General features: G+C 38.9%; 1 protein-coding gene across 1 annotated transcript in view; it reads right to left on the reverse strand.

The window, feature by feature from the left end:
* Positions 1-23,632, reverse strand: part of CLSTN2 (calsyntenin 2) — a gene marked incomplete at both ends in the record, with an annotated part of 271,873 nt that overhangs the window by 64,038 nt on the left and 184,203 nt on the right. Inside the window, 2 exons of the mRNA XM_083364326.1 lie at positions 22,944-23,065; positions 23,300-23,548. Of these exons, the coding sequence (XP_083220452.1) occupies positions 22,944-23,065; positions 23,300-23,548 (371 nt within the window). The remainder of the gene's footprint in view (positions 1-22,943; positions 23,066-23,299; positions 23,549-23,632) is intronic.

Genomic DNA, 23,632 nt, shown 5'->3' on the forward strand with positions numbered 1-23,632 from the left:
AATAAACACAGATCAGAAATATGTGAACCTAGGAATGACACAAGTGAAAGAGAATATTTTGACATAATTACAGGATAAGAGATGAAATAAATTATTCCTTGATATAGAAATATTAGAACTAGAAATACTTGGAAATTTTTAAAAAGTATGGATTATAAGACAGAGAAGACAGCTAAAATGGAAAACCGAAAAGAGATCAAATCCTGTGACAGCATCTGAGTGAATTAAAGATCAAGATTGTTACAATTAAAAAAAGGAATATAAAGTTAGTTTGTTTGATCTAGGTTAAAATAAGATATGTTTTTATAAATGTTTGTTAATCCTTTATGAACTGTTTACTGAGAGAAAAATTTATGATTTATGGATATGAATTTGGATAAGAGATGGGTTAATGGAAAAATATATATTTGTTTATAGCCTTATGGGGTAATTAAGTTTGTTTATACTTCTTGGACATACGTTCTTCAAATATTTCTTTTTGCTGCTATTTTTCTTTTTATTAGCCTTTTTATTTATTCTTTTTTTCTATCTCTCTTTTTCCTCTCTGAGGAACTTGATGGTTGCTTTTACTATTGTAATTAAAATTTTTAATAAAAATATTTACAAAATAAAAAATATTGTGTGAATCTAACACATTTTAGTTTCTTTTTTTTCTTGGTAAACGTTTTGTATGCATCAAAGATGTATTTATCACTTTTTTATATTCACTCTTTCACACTACACTACAGATAATGAAAGAGCTTTTGTTGTTATTGAAATATGTTTATAGGGTAGATCAAATGTGTATTTGACTATTTTCCAGAAACCACATGCATGAGGAAATATTCTTTCCAGAATGCACGTATATCTTTTATAGACATTAAGCAATTTAGAAACCACATTCTCCAGGAAAAGAAAAAGAGGAAGAATTCCAGCAAGATTTGAAAGCATCAGGGAAAGTTCCCCTGGAACTAGCGGGTTTTAGTGAAGACTTCTTTCAACTCTAGTAGACTTTCAATAAGGTAATTAGAAGTAATAGAGATTTTGATATAACTCCACTTTGAAGCTAGGGAAAAATTGAAATAATTAAATATTTAGCCAAATGGAAAACAAGCTTATATAAATTTCAATTTTTACATTGAAATTTTCATATAGTTATACAGTTTAGTTATTTAGCGGTAATTAAAACTGGAAAATCAGAAAAAAAGTTTTTCTAAGTTCTTAATAATGAAATTTATTAGAAAAACAGATTAAGGTGATAATAGAATTCAGATTAGTATATTCCTTCTAAACATAAGCTTCCTCAGTCCAGTCTACGTCATGAGGTTGTGGGGAAAATAGAAGTGCATAATATGTTTGTTGCCTTGAGCTCCTGAATTAAATGTGAGATATAAATCAAATCAAATCAAATCAAAACATACATACATACATACATACATACATACATACATGCAATTCAAACTAGATAGTATACAGGGTGTTGCTTTTCTAAGCAAGTGGACTAGCCTTATCCTGGATACTTTTCATACAGTGGTTACTATCTTCTTTATTAGTGTGAGAATCCACTCTCACAGTTCTATTGGTTATCATCCAAGACCTAGATATAACTAATCAGAACTTGCTATTCTAGGTCTTTAAAAAAGGGAATTATGTTATTATGGAGCTTGTTTGACTTTCTTTCTAAAGAACTTGTCAAAGTCCATGTCAATTCAATAAGGTAAAGGTAAAGGTAAAAGTTCCCCCGCACATGCGTGCTAGTCATTTCTGACTCTAGGGGCCGGTGCTCATCTCCGTTTCAAAGCCGAAGAGCCAGCGCTTGTCCGAGGACGTCTCTGTGGTCATGTGGCCGGCATGACTAGACGCCAAAGGCGCACGGAACGCTGTTACCTTCCCACCATAGTGGTCCCTATTTTTCTACTTTCATTTTTACATGCTTTCAAACTGCTAGGTTGGCAGAAGCTGGGATGAGTAACAGGCGCTCACTCTGTTATGCAGCACTCGGGATTCGACCCGCCAAACTGCCGACCTTCTGATCGACAAGCTCAGCGTCCTAACCCACTGAGCCACCGCGTCCCCTGTCAATTCAATATAGAGTATTAAATGTAAGCGATTTCTATATTTTCAAAGAACTCATGTGTTCTGTTGACTTATTTCAGGACTGGTTTTAGAACCTTTTGTAAATTTGCTTCTTTTGTTTCTTAAATTACTTATAATTTATAGTTATCCATCATCCAATAATGCTGAAAGTGTTAATAAAAATTATTCTATAATAAAGCATGATTTCAATATATCTACAAAACAACAGGTTTCAATGTCACTTTTTTTAAAAAATAGTTGTCTCTAATAAAATCAAAAACTGTATTATATAGTAGTTGCCAACCACACCTCTTTGTGGGAAACATTCTGCTCTTCTTTTTCATGGTGTCACATTTAATGGGTTCACTATCCTTGATATAAAAGCACCTGGACATGCATTTCATCTGACAATCTGAAAACATGATCAAACAAATATGGGAATTACTGAAAAGTGATGAAAAGGCCATACATTTTTGAGGCAATAGAACCCTGGATTTCAGTTCAGCCCTTGCATTTATGGCATATTTACAAAATGTTAAAGTTTACGTTGAAAGCTAAATTCTATATTTAAAATAGGGAGAATAATAGGCTTTTCTACATTCAGGTTTATGTAAAAAATGTGTAATTTTGCTTCATTTCATACCAAAAGTCTTTGAAATGACCTGCCAATTTAAAATACTGTTTAAGACACCTTAAGCTGAGCTGTCTTAAATCAGTTAATATCCCTAGGGATTCCCTGCTATCATCATGGTTTGATTTATATTATTTTAAAAACAAGTTTCACTCCTTTAGTAACATATATAGTTTGTATGCAAGGTTGTTGTTATTATTCTTAAACTATCTTAGTATACATTTTAAAAGCTGTTTGAGGCATTTATTATTCACCCAAGAAATTGTACAAGGTACTGGAATGATCACTGCACTTCCAATTTAAATACAACACACACACACACACACACACACACCATATTAAAAATATAATAGTTATATACAAAATAGGAGTTTTCTAAGAAATAGTCTAATATTCATTTTGAAGTTTTTTTAAAAATAATTGATTTACGTAATTATGTCATAATTCTTTTTTTTTTTGAGGGAAGGAGGGTGTAAGAAATGTTTCCACACTGAGAGGAAACAGTAAGAACATTCAAGCACTTTAATATGCATTATTCATATTCAGGGCAGCTAATTTCAGTTCTCAAGACAAAATAAAACAGAATGTACAACATACATAGTAAATGATCTTTTATGAGCATGTTGAATTTCTCTGGAGAACTGGCTGTTCTTGTCTAGGCAAATGCAATGACCCCTGACAAATATGTGTCAAGGATGTTTAAGGAATAGATTTTAAAGCTGTACCCACTTAACATCTATTCAATGTCAAAAATATTATTACATATGTTTGAATATGCTGCCATTGTCTTCAGTCTTTCAGTTATCTTGCAAAAATCTGCTGTCAGGATGAACCATGTACTATGTGCTAATAGGTGTGGGAACAGCCTTAAGAATATCCTGGGGTGATTTCAACCTTCAAGAAATCAGGAGAATTAAAATACACCATTGCTCTTAAAAATGACAATTCCAACTTCTTGTGAACATACCAGGATAGTGGGAAGAAACAGGCAGTCTGGCAGTGGGAAACAAGTGGAAAATATAGATAGATAAACTTTATTGTCATTTTTTTATTGTGGGCGCAATGGCACACATCAAAAATGAAATTTAGTTGCCTGCTCTCAAAGTGTACATATACATAACACACATTTAAACATACTATATACAACATATGTATAGACCTACACCCTTACATGTAAGTAACATACGGTATATTAATCACTATCCATCTTGAATATATAACGGAAGGAGGAAGCTTTAGAGTTCACAAAATTAATACTGTATGGAACAAAACTGTGACTGTGAAGAAGGTAACAAAGAAAACAGATCATGAAGAGGATGTGTAGTGTCCCAGACAATCTTGCGGACTTTGCTCAAGAAACACTTATGTGCTATATCCTGGATGGAAGGAAGGGAACTGCCAATAATCTTTTCAGCCATTCTCACCACTCTCTGCACCGCCTTCCTGTCTGAAGTAGTGATGCTTCCAACTGACTATGATGCTGTATGACAGGTTGCTCTCGATCCTTCCCCTGTAGAAAGTAGTCAGGACAGGGGAAGGAAGATGCGCTTTTCTCATGTGATGCAGAAAATGCAGGCGCTACTGTGTCCGCTTCACCAGTGTCTTGCTGTTGAGTGACCAAGCCAGCCTACTTGTTAACTGCACACCCAGGAATTTGATGCTGGTATCCATCTCCACAGGTGAATCATTAATGCACAGAGAAGTGTGGCTGTGCCTGTCTTTTCTGAAATTTACAATGATCTCTTTGGTTTTTCCAGTATTTAAAACTAGGCTGTTTTCCTTACACCAGTTTGCCAAACCCTCAACCTCCTTGCAGTAATCACTCTCATTGTCATCATGAATAAGGCCCACAACTGTTGTATCTGCGAACTTCACAATATGGTTGGTGACAACAGTCATGGGTCAACCCTGTGCTCAAGAAAATGCTGTTTGAAATATTTGTTCCAGCTTGCACATATTGAGGCCTGTTAATAAGAAAACCAAGAATCCAGTTGCAAAAAGAATGTTTAAGCCTAAACATACTAGATGCTGGGGAATGATTGTGTTAAATGCTGAACTGAAGTCGACAAACAACAAATGCACATGAATATTTCTTTCCTCTAGGTGTTTCAAGCTCAGATGGAGAAGAGAAGAAATAGCATCCTCCATAAAGTGATACAATAATGTCCTTTATCAGCTTCTCAAAGCATTTCATAATGATGGATGTCAGTGCAACTGGAAGGTAATCATTGAGGCCTGTAATTGTGGACTTTTTTGGCACTGACAAAATGATGGTCATCTTAAAACATGATGGGACCACTGCCTGCTGGAATGAGAGATTGAAAATATCTGTGAGAACACAAACCAGGTCATCTGCACATTCCCTAAGAACACATCCAGTAATATTATCTGGGCCTGCTGTTAACTTTTTCCAGTGTTTTCTGGACAGAGGTGACATCAAAGCTAAGCACTTGTTCATCAGGAAGGGGCACAGCTTTCTTAGCAGGAGTGTTATTTGATGCCTCAAATCTACCAAAAAAATGTATTCAATTTGTTTAGGAAGTCTGTGTCGTCCTTGCATCTTGATGGAGCCACCTTATAATCCGTAATGGCCTGGATTCCTTGCCACATTCGCCTGTTGTTTGTTGGGTCCTGAAAAAAGTTCTGAATTTTCCAGCAATGGGCTTGGTTTGCACCTTTCATGGCACTTTTCAAGTTAGCTCTGGCTATTCTAAGTGCCAGCATCTCACCGGATTTAAAAGCCATATTCCGTGCTTTCAGCATCTTGTGGACCTCATGTCAGCCACAGTTTTTCATTCGCCCTCACAACAATGCTTTTAAGGACACAGACATCCTCTATGCACTTTTGGATATATGCAGACATCGTGATGGCATACTCCTCAATATTTATATGTTGGTTATCCGTACCTGCTTCTTTAAACATGCCCTAATCTGTGCACTCAAAGCAGTCTTGTAATGCTTCTATAGCTCCCTCTGTCCAAACCCTCATCTGCTTTACTGTAGGTTTCACTCTGACTAATAAATGTTTATATGCTGGAATAAGCAGCACTGAGAGATGGTCAGAGGGGCCCAGGTGAGGGTGGGGGTTAGTTTTGAATGCATTCTTGATGTTGGAATAAGCAAGATCCAGTGTATTGACCCCTCTGGTTGCAAAGTTCACATATTGATGGAAATGTGGCAGAGAAGCTCTGAGTGAGGGGTTTGTAAGTCACTGATGGTATGATAGAGAACATTCAGGGCCTCTTCTCTGTTTGCATCAGGGGGGATATACACAGCTATGATAATGATAACAGAAAATTCCCTAGGCAGATAGAAGAGTCTGATTTGATGGTCAGAAGCTCCACATTAGGGAAGCACAGACTTGAAAACACCTTGGTATTATTACACCATCTGTCATTTATATAAAAACAGACATCGCCTCCCTGGGATTTGCCACTAAGAGCAAAACTCCAGTCCAGCCAAAACGTTAAAATCCCATCAAGCTAACAGCACTATCTGGGACAGAGGGCTTTAATCAAGCTTCTGTTGCAATAATGACACAGCAGTTTCTCACCTTCCGGTTTGTTCTTAAATCTAGCCTCAAGTAATCTATTTTTGGGTCTAAGGAGCGAGCATTTGCAAACAAAATAGATAGAAGTAACACTCTACAAGTTCTAGCTTTTAGCCTAGATGTTAAGCTTCCGTGTTTGCCACATTTCCTCCTTTGGTTACACATCCTTCTCTTCTTCCGAAGATGGTCAGTGTTGTGTATGGGGTAGGAGCAGCAGCTCTGCAGGTACCACCAGGTGGCGCTGTGCTGTGGCCGGATTGGCTGAAGGGTTTTCGGCGGGAGATACAGATGGATGGATTGGCCAGAGTGATACATGGCTAGGTATATAAGGTGTCCAGGCAACCCCATTTGTTCAGTATGCGCCTACCACTAATAAAGAGCTGACATGCGGTACTCATCTGTTCATTCATTGCCATGCGGTCCAGAACCCACTACACAATAGTCAGCAATAGAAAAAAACTTCCCAGGTGCAATGGTTGCCACCCCACTCTGCATCTGCTACCCAAAACACTGCCTTTGCTGCCCAAAACACTGAGCACGGCGCTGATTCCACCTCCAATAATTCCCTTTCTTCCTCCCTGCTCCTCCAGACATTGCAGCCGATCTCTCACCCTCCGTGTCAACCACTGGTGCCTCCATTTTGATTCTTTCCCCCATAGTAATCCGAGGCCATGCAGACTCTCCAGAACAGTTTTCTCAACAGTTCCTCTCTTGCTAAATAACTTCATATCCAATATGGACTGCCATTCGTATGAAAATTTAGCAATCCAACTCTGCTTACTTGTCACTATTTTTGTAAAGTACTTCAGTCCAAATCATTCATTCCCCTCCATATCTCCAATACTTTAGAGAGCTGAAGCAGTTGGAGCCAAGTAAGGCACCACCATCTTAGAAATATGGCTGTTTACACAATTTTTACTCTTCTCCAATGACAGGACCTAGAGACTTTCTGCATAAATTCATATGAAAAAGGTAGCATTTTCTTCACTTAGTGCTTTTTTGATGCTACCTCTTGTTGTAGAAGAACAATTAGTGCACATGGAGAAACACAACATTTCAGGTTGGCATTCTGCTCAGATCCAAATATCTCAGTAGGTACCTGTGGCACAGCCACCACCTTCCTATTCCTCCAGGCTCATTTTGGCCATGACTACAAGAGTCTGGATTGGGACCTTTTTCCGGCCTCCCTCCAGTCTTCCTGAATTAACTCACTTGGCACCATACTTGTTGGTTTTTTTCTACGTTTTATGGGATCTAATTAAAGAAGAAAGTAGGGTTGTCTTAAACCATTCCTCATGTTTATCTGATCATTGATTGAAATAAATATTCTCTCTGTCACTAAAGATCTCAGGAGTGAAAGAAAATGCTCATTCTGTAGCATCTCTACTTTCTCTTTGCTATCAAAATATAGAATATTTTGGTTTATCAAAATATAGATTACAAAAGGTAATTCAAAAAAATAATAGAAAATTAGGAGAAAGGGGAGGAAAAAGAAAAAAGGCACCAACTTTCAACTTTCTTTAGCACAGTGGAAGATAACATTACAATCACAACTTTTTACTTTTGCACAACAGTATGTACAAACCATTTCTATAACAATAAACCTATTTAATTAGAAAAAAACAAAATCAAGATTTCTTTTTTTTACTGCAAGCACAAAATCTGGAAGCAATTTCAAAATAAAAACAAGGTTAGATATATTCTCTTCTTTGGATATCAGAATCAATTTGATCATTTCTGCTTCTCTTTGCTGTGGGGAATATATGCCTCTATTGACTCATTAATCTTTATCATAATTCATATTAAGAAAAGCCTCTATATAATTTCATGCCTCTATATAATTTTTTTAACCCTAAAGGGAGAAAACACTTTTTCTAATTTGAATATTTTTCTAACTTTAAACAATACTCAAGTATTATATATAAAGGGGAAGGAAAAAACCCTCTTCATTTTAAACTCAGAACCCTAAACACAAACTACATTAGAGCTTTCATAGCATTACATTAAAAAAACAAAACAACCAGAGGACTTGCATTTACAAATTCATTTTATACATATGAAGCTATCTTAATGCTTTCTTTCAATACATATATCAAACTTATAAAAATCCATCTTAACTAATTGAATCATTAAATTTAAGTCATTCCCTCCAGCTTGTCTTCATAGAATAAAGTGTTTTTCTTGTTAAGGGTGCCTATCAAGTATTTTTTCTTCAAGACGTTTTCAGCCTTATTTATATCCATAAAAAAGTCCCAAGATTGTTCTGTTAGATACTGTTGATTAACCTGGAACAAATCCTCATAGAATGAAGTTTCCATCTCTAAGGTGTCAATCATATCTTTTTTTCTCAAAGAGTTCTTGACCTTGTTGGTATCCATAAGGAAAAAGATCACAGACTTGACCTCTTAAGAATTGTGAATTTACTTGACACTCTTGTTTCAGTTGCATTGGGAGGGTTATAATCAAACCATCACCATATTAAAAAAAACAACTGGTATTAGATTTATATTCCAAATTTTTGACTTCTTGTATAGTTTCACTGACCAGAAAGAGCAAAGGAAGTTATTTCTTTTAATGCAAAAGGCAAATACACAACACTTAGGCTCCAGCTGGTGCAGAATGCAGCCGCGCAAGTGGTGGTGGTGGCTTCCCGATACTCCCATGTATCACCTCTACTCCATGAGCTGCATGGGCTTCCGGTTGTCCTCCGGGTAAGATTCAAGGTGCTGGTTACGACCTATAAAGCCCTAAATGGCATGGGTCCGGGTTACTTACGGGAGCATCTGCTGCCGGCATCAACTTCCCTTCGTCCAGTGCGCTCCCACAGAGAGGGCCTCCTTAGGGTACTGTCGGTCAAAGAGTGTCAACTGGCAGCCCCCAGGGGGAGGGCATTCTCTGTGGGCGCGCCAGACCTTTGGAACCATTTAGCGGTGGAGCTCCGGATGGCTCCCGACCTTTGCTCCTTCCGACGTGACCTAAAAACATATTTATTTGAACAAGCCGGCCTGGTCTGATGGGTTTAGGGGTATTTTAACATTTTGTATTAATTTATTTAATTGGGGTATTCTACTGTATTTAATATATTTTTTAATTTTCATATATTGTATTTTATTGTATTGCCCTGTACACCGCCCTGAGTCCTTTGGGAGAAGGGCGGTATAAAAATTAAATTATTATTATTATTATTATAAACTACATCAGAGCTTTCATAGCATTGCATAAAAAAACAACAACCAGAGGACATACATTTACAAACTCATTTTATACATATGAAGCTACAGTAATGATTTCTTTCAGTACATATATCAAACACACACACACACACACACACACACACACATCCAAATTTAAAAAAAGAAAAAAAACTATTCAGCTATTTAATATCAAGCAACAGTTTTAAGTCTGAAGTCAAGAAATAAAAACTAAGTTTTATTATGCTCATGTACTACATAGTTTTTTCCCATACAATTCTCTAAATCAGGGGTTCCCAACCATGGGTGTGAGATATTCCAGGGGGTGCGAAAACTTGGATTTTCAAAATTATAGTGTATATGCATAATTCATTGCCATTATTTCAAACTTTTGTAAGGAATGCAAGAATATATCAGAAGCTTTCTATGGGTCCGGGATATAGAAAAGGTTGGGAACCACTGCTCTAAACTGGTGTCTGTCTAGGCATCATTTCTATAGGACAGGTTAATGCTATGACTGGAACTCACTGTTTTATCTATAGACTGTTATTTGATTCTAGTTACATGATATATGTTAAATATTCAGTAGATGTGATCCAAGAAAATTAATTTTCTCTTTAAACTCCCACATTATAAACTCTGGTAATATAATAAATATATTTTTAGAAACCATAATATGTGAATTGCTTTACCCTGATTGAAGAAAACAAAGTGTTCCCAGTGGAGATCTTCTGGCTAACATAATTAGAAATTAGTTGGCATATCACATATCTTTGTGACTATATATAAACCTCCCCTGAATAATTTAAATAATAAATTCTGCCCCAGTGGAAAATAAAGCTCATATCTCTGAATTTGTTAAATGTTTTCATTTCCAGAGACATGAGCTTAGGGATATTACTAATAAATTTTAAACCTTGCTATAATCTCTACAGGTATTATTTATGTAAATCCTTATTCTACAACATGCATTTATATTTCAGCTGCTACTCATCTGCTATTCACATTTACCTTCCTGGTTGGAAGTGTAATCCATTTCCTTTCCCCTGCTACTTTTAAAAAAAAAGCTTTGAAAATGAAATCTACAAATCTGTATGCAGGATTATAAAGGCTTTGGTTATACTATACTAATATAAGCCAGTGAAGCAGGAAGACAACTCTTGGCCAAAAGCTTGGGATAAAAATACTAGCTGGATATGAGTGATGTACTTCCTTTAATCCTAATTAGAACCTTCTCATTTATAGCCCTGTTTCAAAACACCAAAGCACATTTAGTTTTTATTCAGAAATGTGCACATTCTAGAATATCATGCTAGAACCATGGTGTGGTGTTGCAAAAAAAATAAAATAAATAAAATTCCAGAGTCATGGTATACTTAATTTTCTTTCCCTTTCCTACTATGAAAAACGTTTGTTGCTGTCATATTTACATCTGATCTGAGGGTTCATTCTACTTGTAGCTTACTTTAAAAAAGATATACCTTCCAAGTTTTTGACACTGTTTTGTTTAAACAAAACCAGAATTTGAATTAACTACAATTAATAGTTCGTACATAGCACTGAAATGATGAATTAAAAAGTAAAGCAGGATCTTTACTTTCATGTTTAAGACAAAATAGACTATCCAATGATACATTCTACCTTAACTCTAACCCCTTCTAAGTCATAGCCGGGGCAAAGTTTATGTTATCATATAATCTGTATCTTTTAAATTTTTAGCATAATAATTGTGTAGATGCATTCTTGCTTAAGGACACCACAGGAAAAAAAAACCTGCTGTTTTAGTTAAGATAAAGGTCCACACAGTTCTGTATTATTTGCAATGATTCCAACCAACTTTCTATATGACTATTTGAAAGTTGCCTAGTAATTAAATGGAAGAACATTGAGAGACTGTTTTCTATTTTGTGAACAAGAAATTAAAGGATGTTTGAGTCAGCTGTCTTTCTACTGCTCACTTTCTAACTGTTCACTTTTTAGTAAGGTGCTAGAGAAGGTATAGGACATGGGTGTCAAACTCAATTTCATTGAGGGCCGCATCAGCATTGCGGTTGCCCTCAGGGGGCCGGGTGGGTATGGCCAGGGTGGGCGTGGCCCACTGGGTGGGCGTGGCTAGAGTGTGTATGGCCTACTGGGTGGGCGTGGCGAGCTCTCGTTCGCATCAAGGGTGCCTATGGGGGCCTGGGCAGGAGTGGGACAGATCTGAGGGTCTCTGGCAGAAGGAGGGTCTCTGGGCCAGGGCCAAGGCAGTGGGGGCCGTTCCCTCACTGTTTCCAGGATGGCTTCACGGGCCGCATGAAACCACTTTGCGGGCCGGATCCGGCCCCCGGGCCTTGTGTTTGACATGTCTGGTATAGGATGTAAAATCCAAGAAGTTTTGAAGAACATATTTTAAACTACTTCAACCTAATGTCAGGTTTAATTTTGATTAGAAAAAAAAATTGGTCACCTTCACATTAAACATCTTATCAAAAGAATGAGCAACTGGTGTTAAAGTACTATGCCAGGAGTTAGGAATAGTTTCAACAGAAGCATCAGTCCAGCTCTTCTTCAGTTCTTGGCTAAAATCTGTTTCTGCACCATAAGGTTTGTTTCCTTGAAATACAGAAGATTTGATTTAATTCCACCTGGAAAAGTATGTATAATAACAGCTCATTTCTTCTTTCTAGGATTTGCTATAGCATTGTGTTCTGAAAATGCTAAAAAACAGACAATATATTTGGGATTCAAATATATTGCATTCTATATTTTGCATGCTGCATCACATTTCTGAAACTCTCTTTCAGAAATGGTTGGTTTTCCGTCATGCCATCCCCCGCCGCTGGGCGGCGGAACCGACCAGGTGGTTCCGCCCCAGGCGCCTAATGGACCTAGACCGGTTCCAGAGGGCGCTTGGGCCGATACCTATCACCCTTACCCACAGCCCAGTCGATGCTCTGGTGGAGGCCTGGGAAACGGCTGCCACCAGGGCACTCGACTGCGTTGTACCCATGCGACCTCTGACTCGGCGCAGATCCCGTTGGGCCCCATGGTTCTCTGTGGAGCTCCAGGAGATGAAGCGTCGGAGACGAGGTCTAGAGAGCGGTTGGAGATCCAGCCGATCCGAATCCGACCGATTGCAGTTAAGAACCTTTATAAGGTCTTATCTTGCGGCGATAAGGACGGCGAAGTCTAACTACTTTGCCGCCCTTGTCGCATCCGCAGATAATCGCCCGGCCGCCCTGTTTAGGGTGACTCGCTCCCTCCTTAACCAGGAGGTGAGAGAGGATCCCTTGCAGGGACGAGCCGAGGAGTTTAGTCATCATCTGGCGGACAAAATCGCTCGGATCCGGACCGGCCTGGACTCTGACTGGGCAGAGTCTGATGTGGAGGAATCAGGCGGTCTTGAGCATGTTATCTGGACTGAGTTCGACCCTGTTTCCCCTGATGATGTGGACAGGATCATGGGGAGACTGAGCTCCACCACCTGTTTGTGGGATCCGTGCCCCTCCTGGCTAGCTTATGTGGCTCGGGAGGGAACACGAGGCTGGTTCCATGCAGTAATAACTGCTTCTTTGAAGGAGGGTGTCTTCCCTGCCGCCCTGAAGGAGGCGGTGGTGAGACCCCTCCTCAAGAAGCCTGCTTTGGACCCGGCTGTTTTAAACAACTATCGTCCAGTCTCCAACCTTTGCTTTCTGGCGAAGGTTGTTGAGAGTGTGGTGGTGCATCAGCTCCCTCTGTTCCTGGAGGAAACTGATTACCTGGGCCCGTACCAATCGGGCTTCAGGCCCGGACACAGCACGGAGACGGCATTGGTCGCGCTGGTGAATGATCTCTGGAGGGCTAGGGACAGGGGTTGCTCCTCTGTCCTGGTCCTATTAGATCTCTCAGCGGCTTTTGATACCATCGACCATGGTATCCTGCTGCGGCGTCTCAGGGGGTTGGGAGTGGGAGGCACCATTCTACGGTGGTTCTCCTCCTACCTCCGGGGCCGCTCGCAGTCGGTGTTGACAGGAGGGCAGAGATCCGCCCCGAGGTCTCTCATTTGTGGAGTTCCTCAGGGGTCGGTTCTCTCACCTCTCCTGTTCAACATCTACATGAAGCCGCTGGGCAAGATCATTCGTGGTTTTGGGGTGGGGTATCACCAGTATGCTGATGATACCCAACTTTTTCTTTCCACCCCGAACCAACCCAGTGATGCCCTCTCCGTGATGTCCCGGTGCCTGGAGGCGGTTCAGGTCTGGATGGGGAGAAACAGGCTTCGTCTCAATCCTGCCAAGACTGAGTGGCTGTGCATATCGGTGTCTCGGGTTAACCATGTTATTCCACCCCTAATGATGGGGGGTGAGGTGTTACCCCCCGTTGATAGGGCTCGCAACTTGGGCGTCCTCCTGGATTCACGGCTCAATTTTGAAGATCACATAGGAGCCGTGACCAGGGGGGCTTTTGCACAGGTTCGCCTGGTGCGCCAGTTGCGTCCCTATCTGGACCGAGACGCCCTACGCACAGTCACTCATGCGCTTGTGACCTCCCGTTTGGACTACTGTAACGCTCTCTACATGGGGCTGCCCTTGAAGACCACTCGGAGGCTTCAACTGGTGCAGAATGCGGCCGCGCGAGTTGTAATGGGGGTTTCCCGATACTCCCATGTAACACCTCTACTCCGCGAGCTGCATTGGCTTCCGGTTGCCCTCCGGGTGAAATTCAAGGTGCTGGTTATCACCTATAAAGCCCTACATGGCCTGGGTCCGGGTTATTTGAGGGAACACCTGCTGCCAGCACCAAACGCCCTTCGCCCAGTGCGCTCCCACAGGGAGGGTCTGCTCAGGGTTCCGCCGGTGAGAGATTGCCGGCGGGTGACACCCAGGGATAGGGCCTTCTCGGTGGGAGCGCCTGCCCTCTGGAACCAGCTGCCGGTGGAGCTGAGGACTGCCCCCGACCTCCGATCATTCCGCCGGGGCCTGAAGACCTGGCTCTTTGAGCTCTCGGGCCCAGACTGAGGAGGAATTTTTAATTTGGGGTTCTTTTTAACTGACTACAGGGTTAATTTAATATTTTTTAATTTGGTTCTTAATTTTTGTATTTTGGATTTTTAATTCCCTGTAAACCGCCCTGAGTCCTCAGGGAATAGGGCGGTATATAAATTTAACTAAATAAATAAATAAATAAATAATTACACATAAGGATTCTGTGTAATTCTGTGTAAACAGAATCTTACTGCAAATCTGATTGATTCTATGACAAATCATTCTGGATCTTGCTCTATTGCAAACTAAAATATCCTGGAGGCTAGAAGTGATCTTTATCAGTTCGCCACTGCTGCTCTTGTTGTTGTAATATGCTATCACTAGTAATGGGATATAGACATATCTCTAGGACCACTACTATTTTAATCTTTAAAGCATTGAACATTTAGTCTAGGTTATTTGAAGGACTGATTATATATGCATGGAGCTGCCTACACAGTATACACTTTCTCTCAGCACAAAGCATCTTACAAGGTTGTTGTGGGTTGTAGCCCATCTTGAGTTGATCAAATAAAGGTGGGATAAAAAGATAAAGAAATAGTGTACTATTCATACAATTCACAGCTTTTTCTTTTGGTTATAGAATATCTCATTTCTAATGCAGCTGGCTCTGCGTGTGCTGGGGTGGGGTGTCTAATCCCCACGGCAATAGGGAATGGCAGCAGGTGCTTGCACGGAGGGCTGCATCAACATCTGGGATCGCACCCTCGCTATCTTCGAGCAGTGGTGCGCTCCGACCCTCTGGTTAGCACCCTTTTGCCCGGGGATGAGGGTGATCAGGTCCCTGAGCTTAGGCTGGTGTATTTTAATGCCAGATCCGTTGTTAATAAGGCTCCCCTCGTTCATGACTTGATCGAGGAGGAATGCGCGGATCTGGCATGCATTACGGAAACCTGGTTGGGCTCAGAGACAGGGGTCCCTCTGACCGAATTATGCCCACCAGGTTTCCATGTGCTACACCAGCCACGGGCTCAGGGTAGAGGTGGTGGGGTGGCGGTGGTTATTCGGGAGTCTTTATGTCCACAGGAGACCACCATTATTCAAATAGGCGGGAGTGAGTCCCTCCTCCTGAGATGCGGCTCTCAGGTTCAGATGGGCTTGTTGCTCACATACCTGGCGCCCAGCTGTGTGGCAACAGCCCTGCCCAGGCTACTCGACGCCCTTTCAGGATTGGCGGTGGAGTTCCCCAGGCTTATAGTTCTGGGTGACTTCAACCTGCCTGCCCTGGAAGGGTCATCAGAGTTAGCTCGGGAGTTCATGACTTCCATGATGGCCATGGACCTCTATATGGGGCTGCCCTCGAGGACCACTCGGAGGCTTCAGCTGGTGCAGAATGCTGCTGCGCGAGTTGTGATGGAGGTTTCCCGATACTCCCATGTAACACCTCTACTCCGCGAGCTGCATTGGCTTCCGGTTGCCCTCCGGGTGAGATTCAAGGTGCTGGTGATGACCTATAAAGCCCTAAATGGCTTGGGTCCAGGATATTTGAGGGAACACCTGCTGCCGGCATCAAGTTCCCTTCATCCTGTGCGCTCCCACATAGAGGGCCTTATCAGGGTGCCGCCGGTAAAAGACTGCTGGCGGATAACACCCAGGGGGAGGGCCTTCTCAGTGGGTGCTCCTGCCCTTTGGAACCAGCTGCCCATGGAGCTTAGGACTGCCCCCGACCTTCGGTCATTCTGCCGGGACCTGAGACCTGGCTCTTTGAGCTTTCCGGCCCAGGCTGAGAGTTTTTAAATGGGGTTTTATATATATTTTTTCAGGGATCAAATTTAATTATTTTTAACTGTTTTTAACTCTTGTATTGTATTAACATTTTTAAAATACTCTGTAAACCACCCTGAGTCCTACGGGAAAAGGGCGGTATATAAATTCAATAAACTTAAACTTAATAAACGTAATGGTTCATGTGTTGCTAGGACAGAATATTTCTAAACATACTGAATATTATTTTCCAGCCAAAGAATTACATTAAAAGCAGAAGACCAAAGTTTTTAGTGAAGGGACTGCTTCCTCATTTATACAGCAAATTATATGCCAAAGTTAGTTGCTGCCTATGCTTTTTACTGTACATGATTGAATGGAAAGGCATTACATTTCATTGTCTGATCTTTTAAGAATAGCAATGCTTTGGCTCTTGTCTGCACAGGTCTCTAAAACAGAAGGTACCTTGTAAAGAGGCTCATGACCCGTGGAATATTAGCCAAATAATACGCTGCTGAAATTCAACAACAACAATAAACTCAGGTTGGAGAATGAAATAAAATCCCATTTTATTCCTTTTGGGACATAATTATATATCACAACTGAATCCACCATGGTCCTTAGCAAACAAGTTTCTTGTAATATTTTATTTCTGCTCTAAAATCACATTCAGCTTGCAATGCAAAAAACACCATGTCCTTGAGAGGAGAGAGAGGCAATCATGCAGATCAGAATATATATCAGCTAGTTTTTAATGGTGGCCCAGATGTGACATTCTTGTGATGCGTGGCCTCCAAGTGACAGTTTTAAAACTATTGTTTTTCATTATTTCTTGTGTGAATGAAATGCTTTATTTTTCAAACCACATCAAGAACTATAGCATCCTAGATTTAAAATGAGCCATTAAGTCAACCCTAGTTCAGTGCAGGAATCTAAATTTAAAAATTCTCAAGAGACAAGTGTTTCAATTTCTACTTGAACAGAATAACTCTTCTCCCGAAAACTAAACGTTAATACCTTTTCTTTAATATGAATATTAAACCATGAGGTCTGTTCCTCCTGAGGTCTGTTCCCTCAGGAACTAAATGTGTTCTAATTATGCACTTGTATGATTGTGCCTTTCCAACCTTAGATATATAATTTTATGAATTTATCTAGACTATGTACTTCATTATTACTTTCATACAAGGTTATGAAGATGGAATTATATACCTCTGATTAAAGCAGGTTACAAATTCTGCAAATACATTAAAAGGCATATGAAAACCAGAGAAGGTGAGTTCAAGTCCTGCCTCAGCCATGCAAGCCAGCTGGGTGACCTTCTGCCAGTCACTCTCTCTCAGTCCAATCCACCTCACAGTGGAGAAGGTAGGAGGAGAAAAGTGTTGGATACGCTTGCCACTTTGAGTTATGTGTAAAAATAATAAAAGTGAGATACAAATAAACTAAATTAAGTAAATCTCCTTTGATAATCTCCATCAAAAAAATTTTGCCATTAGTAAATATATGAATAAATGCTACACTGAATTTACTGCCTGTAATATTGTATCTCTCTTGGTTTTATAAGACCTGTTTTAGTTTAGATCTTTTTCACAGTTATGATACATATAGTATGACTCCTTCCTTCCATCAACCCATCCCATACACTACATTATTGCAGTAAAGATTAAGGTAAAATCTTTTCAAGTAATTTCTGTCACTGATAACTTCATATTGTCATGTAGTTTTCTTGGTTATCTATAGAATACTTGCTATTGTCTTATGTATTTTTCCCCACTTCCCAGTCTAAGGATTTCTTGGTGGCCTCCAATTGAGGTACTCATCAGATCTGAACTTATTTAACTTTATGAGAGCAGCCAAGTTTGTCATGTGTGCTAAATATAGCCAGTCACAGGATAAATGTAATCAACCAGGGAAGGAAAATACAGTATAGGCAGGGAAATAAAAATATGAAATCTGGATGAACATTTTTATTTTCTACCCAGAACGTATCATTATTAATTATGGATTTTCAAGACAAAGTGGTTTTTATAAAAGAAAGTGCTAATTACATGAGAGTAACATATCCATGCATATTAAAATATCTGGATGCCCCTCCTCCCATTTTATACCCAGAATATATTTGGGTACACACACACACACACACACACACACACAGGTCCATGTCCCTTTTTGTAAAATCAAATGGCAGTCCATCCATCTGTCCATCCCTCATTTGGTCATTGACCATAAAGATTTATAATCAATACTAATATTAAAACCATTCTATTAAATAACATGCATACTATAAGAATAACTAGAATTTAAGGTCCTAGCATAAATATAAAAGCATAGGACCAAGTACTATCTGCATATGTGTTTCTTTGGGTGATTGTGTGTCTGTGTAGAATTTCAAAATCAACTATGAATACAACTATATACATTTATGTAAGAGGCTTACAATTATATAATGCTAATCAACAGCACACAAATGGCTAAAACAGTACATAGAATCACTAAATTGTTAAAATTCACTGGTATTTCAAATTGATTATTAATAGTATGGCTACAATATTATGGGGCATAAATTTAAATAGAACCTAGAGTTAACAGAGTATTTAAAGACTGAATATACATTGCCCTAATCATCCTGAGGGCTCCAGTGCCTAAGAGCAAATAATGTGGCAAATAGCTGTAACATCCTGCATAAAATACCCAAAAAATAAAATTAGCAACTTGCTATGTCAATGATACTCATAAGCAAATTGAAAAACATAATATACCTTTTCTGGCTTACTTTAGTCCACATTGCAGGGGCTGCATTTTTTGGCCATGTCAAACTATTAGGAGATGAAGAAGAGGATTCCTAGTGCAGGGATAACCATTTTTTTTTGCAACCATGTTACATTTTAAGGTTCAATTTGTTTCTGAAAGAGCAAACAGGTCACCAAAAGAAAAAAATAAAAATTCTTGTTCTTTTGACTTGTGGGTACAGTATTACCCCCAAAAACCTATTAACAAAATGGGGAAAATCATCTAGAAAATCAGTGATTTTGCCTCTCAACTTTGGCACTATGATCTTTAGTTTCACTGAGGGTCACCAAAGGGCTGTCAATATTTTGCGCAGTCTTGTGTACCTCTGTAACTTTGTTTCAGATCTCAGTTAATGTCTGGAAAATTCCAGCCAAACCTGGTAGATTCTTCTGAATATAAGAGCAGTAATGCAGAGAATGTAAGCAACAATCTGCCACAAACAGATATTATGCCGGTTAGGGATAAGAGAACAGAGTTGTGCTGCAGAAGATGAAAGCGCTGACATGACTGGAAAAATATTCTGGCTGGGATTCCTAGTCTCTTAGAAATAGCAAATATCATATATGGTTACTAAATATATGCTTTATAGTCATGTTTATACAGGAGTTTATGACAGCCTGATCCAGACATAGAATTGGAATAGAGGGAGATTTTAGAGTGAATTTAAAACTGTCAAGTAATTTAGTCATTGTAATTTAGTCATTGTGCCACCGGTCAGAGAATGTCGACTGGTGGCCCCCAGGGGGAGATCCTTCTCTGTGGGCGCCCCGGAGCTATGGAACCAGCTACCGGTTGAGCTTCGGACGGCGCCCGACCTTCGCTCCTTTCGCCGCGAGCTAAAAACATACTTTTTTGAACAAGCTGGCCTGGCCTGATGAGGGGATTGGGGGGGGGTTGCTATTGTTATTTTATTAGGTTTTAAAGATGTATTTTAGTATATGGGCATTTATTTAATCTTGTTTTAACTTTTGTAATCTGTATTTTTATTCTTGCCCTGTTCACCGCCCTGAGTCCTTCGGGAGAAGGGCGGTATAGAAATAGTATTAAATAAATAAATAAATAAATATATAAGAAACTTCACCTCAGAATATGAATAGTATAGCAAAGATCTCATCTGAGAAAGAAAACTTAACAAAGAATTTATTAAGATAAGTCTCTACTATCATCTCAGATGCCACACGTAACTAGGCATTCAAGTGATTCTATGCCAGAATTGCTCGTTTTATATATTGTTTTTGCTGCCAATTAAATTGAATTAAATTAAATTAAATTAAATGGATTTATAAAATATTATTTCATTGTCATACACATATTCATGTCATTTTTATTAACCTGATATATAGAATTTGTTAAATATATAAAATCATTAAGTAGATGTTTATATTACACACACACACACACACACACACACACACACACACACATATACAGGGCTTTTTTTGTCATAGAACGCTCAGAACGGAGTTCCAGCACCTTTTTCGGATGGAACCTTGTAGGGTAGGCAAGGCGGGTTGTATGACACGCGTGAGTTCCGGCACCTTTTTACATATATATATATATGCATGCAATTACTACATAAACTACATAAACTGTGCATTCATCTTCAAATATAGATTATAAATAATATCTTGTACATTCTTTTCAGTGGACACATATAAAAATCACCTCATGCTGTGCAATATAGTTTTCTTAATTAACTAGGTTTTATTTCCAGGAGGGTATAGAATAGTAACCACAATCACTAATTAATTTGTAATGATTCTCAAATAAGCACTACTATAGCATATGGAAATTAAAATAAAGAAGAATTTATTCAGTACAAAAGAGGCATCTGCTAGTTATCTTGCAACTTCAATTAACCAAACTAAATGAATGGTACAGGTAGTTGTTCCTTTTATAACCATTCGAAGTTAGTAGGACCACGGAAAAGTGCTTTACATCCCATAAAGGACCCCCAGCCATCATAAATGATCATGCCGCTCCATGGTCATATGACCACATGTTGGGAGGGTCGGCTTTACAACTACTTATAGCATTCTGCAGTCATGTGATGATTCTTAATGTTTTTTGCTGTTTTTTTTAAAAACCAGCCTATCTGCAATCCACTATGTAAGAACTTATACTTATGTGTATAATAAGTAAACAACATGTGTTTTTTAAAAAAATAATTGTGAAATGTTATAAGTATGATATGGGAGGGTGACATGTTGCATTCACAAGAAAAAAGTATCACTGAACAGGCTAATATTTAAAGGCATTTTAATTTAAAGTTAAATTGCTATTGGTTTAAAATCAAAATCAAATTTAATTCTGAAATGAAAGCTTTTTTGTTATATAATCACTCCCATTTTTAAAAAAAATTCTAAGCATTTATATAAATTTTAGGGAACTGGTAAATGAGTATATACAAAGAGATTTCCAAAACTAAACAGAAAGATATAAATGTAAAAAATCAGGATTTTTTTTCTTTTGGTATCACTTTCTAGTTTAGGAACATTGTCACAGCAAAACTTCTTTTACTTTCTAGTTTAGTTGATGTATTGTTGGAATAAATTGCCTTGTCAACTGATAAATACCAGGGCAGCACTGGCTTCAAAACTGATTTGGAAGTGCTTTGGACCTCATGAGAAAATAAGAGTTCTTAGTTCTTTTAGAGTGGCATTACCTCAAAAAAAGACTTTTTAAAAAAAAAAAAGTCATAAGGTGATTCTTAAAACAATAACATCTTTTCTTATGCCTTGCACAGATGTCTGAATAACATTGGGCTCCTTAATGAATAGCAAAGAGATATTGTGCTCTCACTCATGCAATCTCCAAGCATTTCTTTCAATTCACTTGCAAAGTGTTCAAGCTCCTAATATCTATCCATTTCAGGAAATTTATTACATTGCACAGTGTTAACCTTCTTCAGTACCAACTGTCCACTTGCATGAGGTCACATGGCTATTATAAGCAATCAGCTTGAAAAAAAGATTTTCTGCACCTCACAGGCTGAGTAGAGTGAAAATATTTCTTTATTATAAATTTTCAGTAGAGTTGCCACAACCTTGTACACTTTGTTCAGTGATGGTGACTCTATGGAATAAGTGTGCTGAAGGAGATGAAAGACTCAGAAAAATAAAGTCTCTGAAAGCACCCACTGTAATCTCTGATCACTTCCACATGAATGGGCTATGCCATCATAGGATCAGTTCTACAGCCTAAAAGTTACAATGCTTTTGAAGTTCCTAATGCTGAACAGCTTAGCTTCCAATTCGGCTGCTGCTTCAAATTTAACATTCTGTAAACTTTTTGGGAATCTTCAGAACTGCTTCTCTAAATTGCACTGGAGTGTGTGTGTGAGAACACCTTTTAACTTCCCAAACAAATATTATATATCTTAAGATATACTGTATATCCTGAAAAACTTGGAGGAAAGAAAAAATGATGGAAGACTAAATTTTGGTAGAAACAGAAATAATTTAATGTTCAACCATAGCCTCCAATTCAGTGGTGGAATCTTGTTTTCTCTAGTTATAGTTGGACTCTTAACTTTCATTAATTGAAATTGTCCTGGTTAAGAACTTCAACAACATCCAGTAGAGCAGAGCCCCCCAACCTTTTGAGCACCAGGGACCAGTTCTGGGGAGACAGATTTTTCTACAGATCGGAGGGGGTATGGTTTCACATGCTGCTGGCCTTCTGTGAATGGGGCTTTGCTTGTTTGTGTGGCACAGTTTCTGGCATGCCGCTACCTGGTGCCAATCCATGGATGGGGTGGGGTTGGGGACCCCTGCAGTAGAGTACTCATTCAGTCATAATTCATGGTTTAAGAGTAGATATATTATCTGCAGTAGAAAGCTGTTCAGTCTGGACTTTCCAAGCCTGGTGCTCTCTAGAATATTGAACCTTAAGACCTAGAAATTTCAGGTTGGTAAATGCAAATTTATATTATGCACAATTAAGTACACTATTCATGCAACATTATAGAGGAAATTTTAAGGAACAATGATAATAAAAGGTAATTTATGTACCTGGTCAAGCTTCCAGTGAAATTCTGCAGGACGGAAGGTATCAGCTTGGTCAAAATCTTTCCGTAACAAAAATACTAGTCGACAATTATGCACATAAAGTGCATAGTGGTGTCGATTCATTTCTAAAAATAAATAAATAGATCAAAATGAGAAATATATTGGCATGTGTAATAATTTATTAAAATCAGATGATACAATTATTTGAAACTAAATTATTACAAATCAATACTTAATTCAGTGCAAAAAAAGATCTTGAGGCTAATTCTTATAACATTCTTATGTTATTTTTCAATATCTGTTTGTATTGAACATTTAAATCTGAGAGAAGAATGAAGGAAGTATAGATTCTTAGTTACCTGTCTTATCAGAATTACACAAAATAGTTTCTTTTTCTGCTCTTAATCCTGGACTTGGGCCATGCTTCATCCACATGGTGATGGTAAAGTGATCAGTTAGATTCTTTGGTACTATTCCATCAGGAATTTTGGCACCTTGCTTTCCATCAAATTTAAAAACCATGTCATTGCTGTCCATCAGAAGACCAGCTGTCCAGTTATTTGTAGCACTGTGTATTGGTAACAGGTCAATGGCACCTGAAGATGCTCCTGTGGATGACATACAGTGAAGAGGTTGATGAGATACTAATGGGAAAACTGTTATCTGAATTTAGTGTATAAAAGTCAGGATCA

Source organism: Vipera ursinii, assembly GCF_947247035.1.
Source record: "Vipera ursinii genome assembly, chromosome: 5".
Lineage (NCBI taxonomy): Eukaryota > Metazoa > Chordata > Lepidosauria > Squamata > Viperidae > Vipera > Vipera ursinii.